General features: G+C 43.9%; 1 protein-coding gene across 1 annotated transcript in view; it reads right to left on the bottom strand.

Annotated features, from left to right (window-relative positions):
* Positions 1-420: 420 nt before the first annotated feature.
* LOC125605999 overlaps positions 421-1,279 on the bottom strand; it is an 899-nt gene continuing 40 nt past the window's right edge. The window contains exons 1-2 of the mRNA XM_048775324.1: positions 1,021-1,279; positions 421-805 (exon numbers count right to left, since the gene is read on the bottom strand). The exon at positions 1,021-1,279 is cut by the window's right edge and continues 40 nt beyond it. Of these exons, the coding sequence (XP_048631281.1) occupies positions 421-805; positions 1,021-1,279 (644 nt within the window). The remainder of the gene's footprint in view (positions 806-1,020) is intronic.

Raw genomic sequence — 1,279 nt, 5'->3', positions numbered from 1 at the left:
AGGAATTCTTTGTTTCCTTCTTCCCATGTTTCAAGGTGGAAACCGTTCAACCTTATGTCCTTGAAACTCAATAAGCTTCTTCTAGAGCTTGGGGAATACAAGGCGGTTTTGATCTCTAGGTGAGTGCCTTTGGCATCATCACATAGGCCTGGCCGTGACCTTCAATCAGGCTGGCCTCACCCGCAATGGTTTGTACCTTTGCACTTTGCATTGTGAGATTCATGAAATACCTTTTGTCTCTTAGGATCGTGTGACTTGTGCCACTATCCACCACAAGTATACTCATCTCATCATTCATTTCTATAAATAAAATTTCTAGACTTTAGAGACTTTAAAACTTTCATTAATGTAAATGTCATTTCATAAAGTAAAAACACCAAATCAAACACATAAAGCAATAAGACAATGTGATTCGAAAAACTAGTCCTTTAGACAATCAGAAGTTTCAAAATCCATTTGGTCATCTTTGCTGTCCCTGTCGGATTCATCATCAGCATCATATCCCTTGTCATCATGACCGTTTTCTTGGATCATATTTGCCTCCGGGTTCTTGTTCTTGATACTCTCTTGATAGAGTTCGCACAAGTGCTTTGGAGTTCTGCAGTTCTTGGCCCAATGATTGTCCATCCCGCATCTGTGACATAAGGACTTGGACGTGTAAGATGGTTTGGATATGCCACCTCGTCCACGGCCATAACTCCCTCGGCCCCGACCGTAATTGGAACCACGACCACGGTTATTGTGGTTTCCCCTTCGGCCGGTTGAGTAGCTATCTCTACCGTTATGATTGTCACGTCTACGTCCCCTGTACCCACCACGGCTTGACCGTATGGTTTCCTGTTGTCTTGGGCGTAGTTGATTTCTTTGGGATCTTTCCTTTCAACATCATGGGCTTCGGGTAATGGTGCTGTCCCGGCCGGCCTAGCTCCACTATTTTTCATAAGGAGTTCATTGTTTGCCTCGGCCAGGAGAAGACATGAGATCAGATCAGTATATGTGGCAAAACCTTTTGTTCTGTACTGCTGCTGCAACACAGAATTCGACTGATTGAAAGTCGTATAGGTCTTTTCAAGCATCATCACATCGGACACTTCTTCACCACACAGCCTTAGTATAGAGACGATTTTGAACAAGGCCGAGTTGTACTCATCCACGGACTTGAAGTCCATGAATCTGAGATGCATCCAGTCGTGTCTTGCCTTTGGAAGCAACACCATCTTTTGGTGATCGTATCTGTGCTTTAAAGCATTCCAAAGATCCAATGGACTCTCAATCGTCA

Source organism: Brassica napus, unplaced genomic scaffold (genome assembly GCF_020379485.1).
Source record: "Brassica napus cultivar Da-Ae unplaced genomic scaffold, Da-Ae ScsIHWf_827;HRSCAF=1181, whole genome shotgun sequence".
NCBI classification, from domain to species: Eukaryota; Viridiplantae; Streptophyta; class Magnoliopsida; order Brassicales; family Brassicaceae; genus Brassica; species Brassica napus.
The sequence above is the reverse complement of the archived record's forward strand: the minus strand, read 5'-3'. Positions and strand labels throughout refer to the sequence as shown.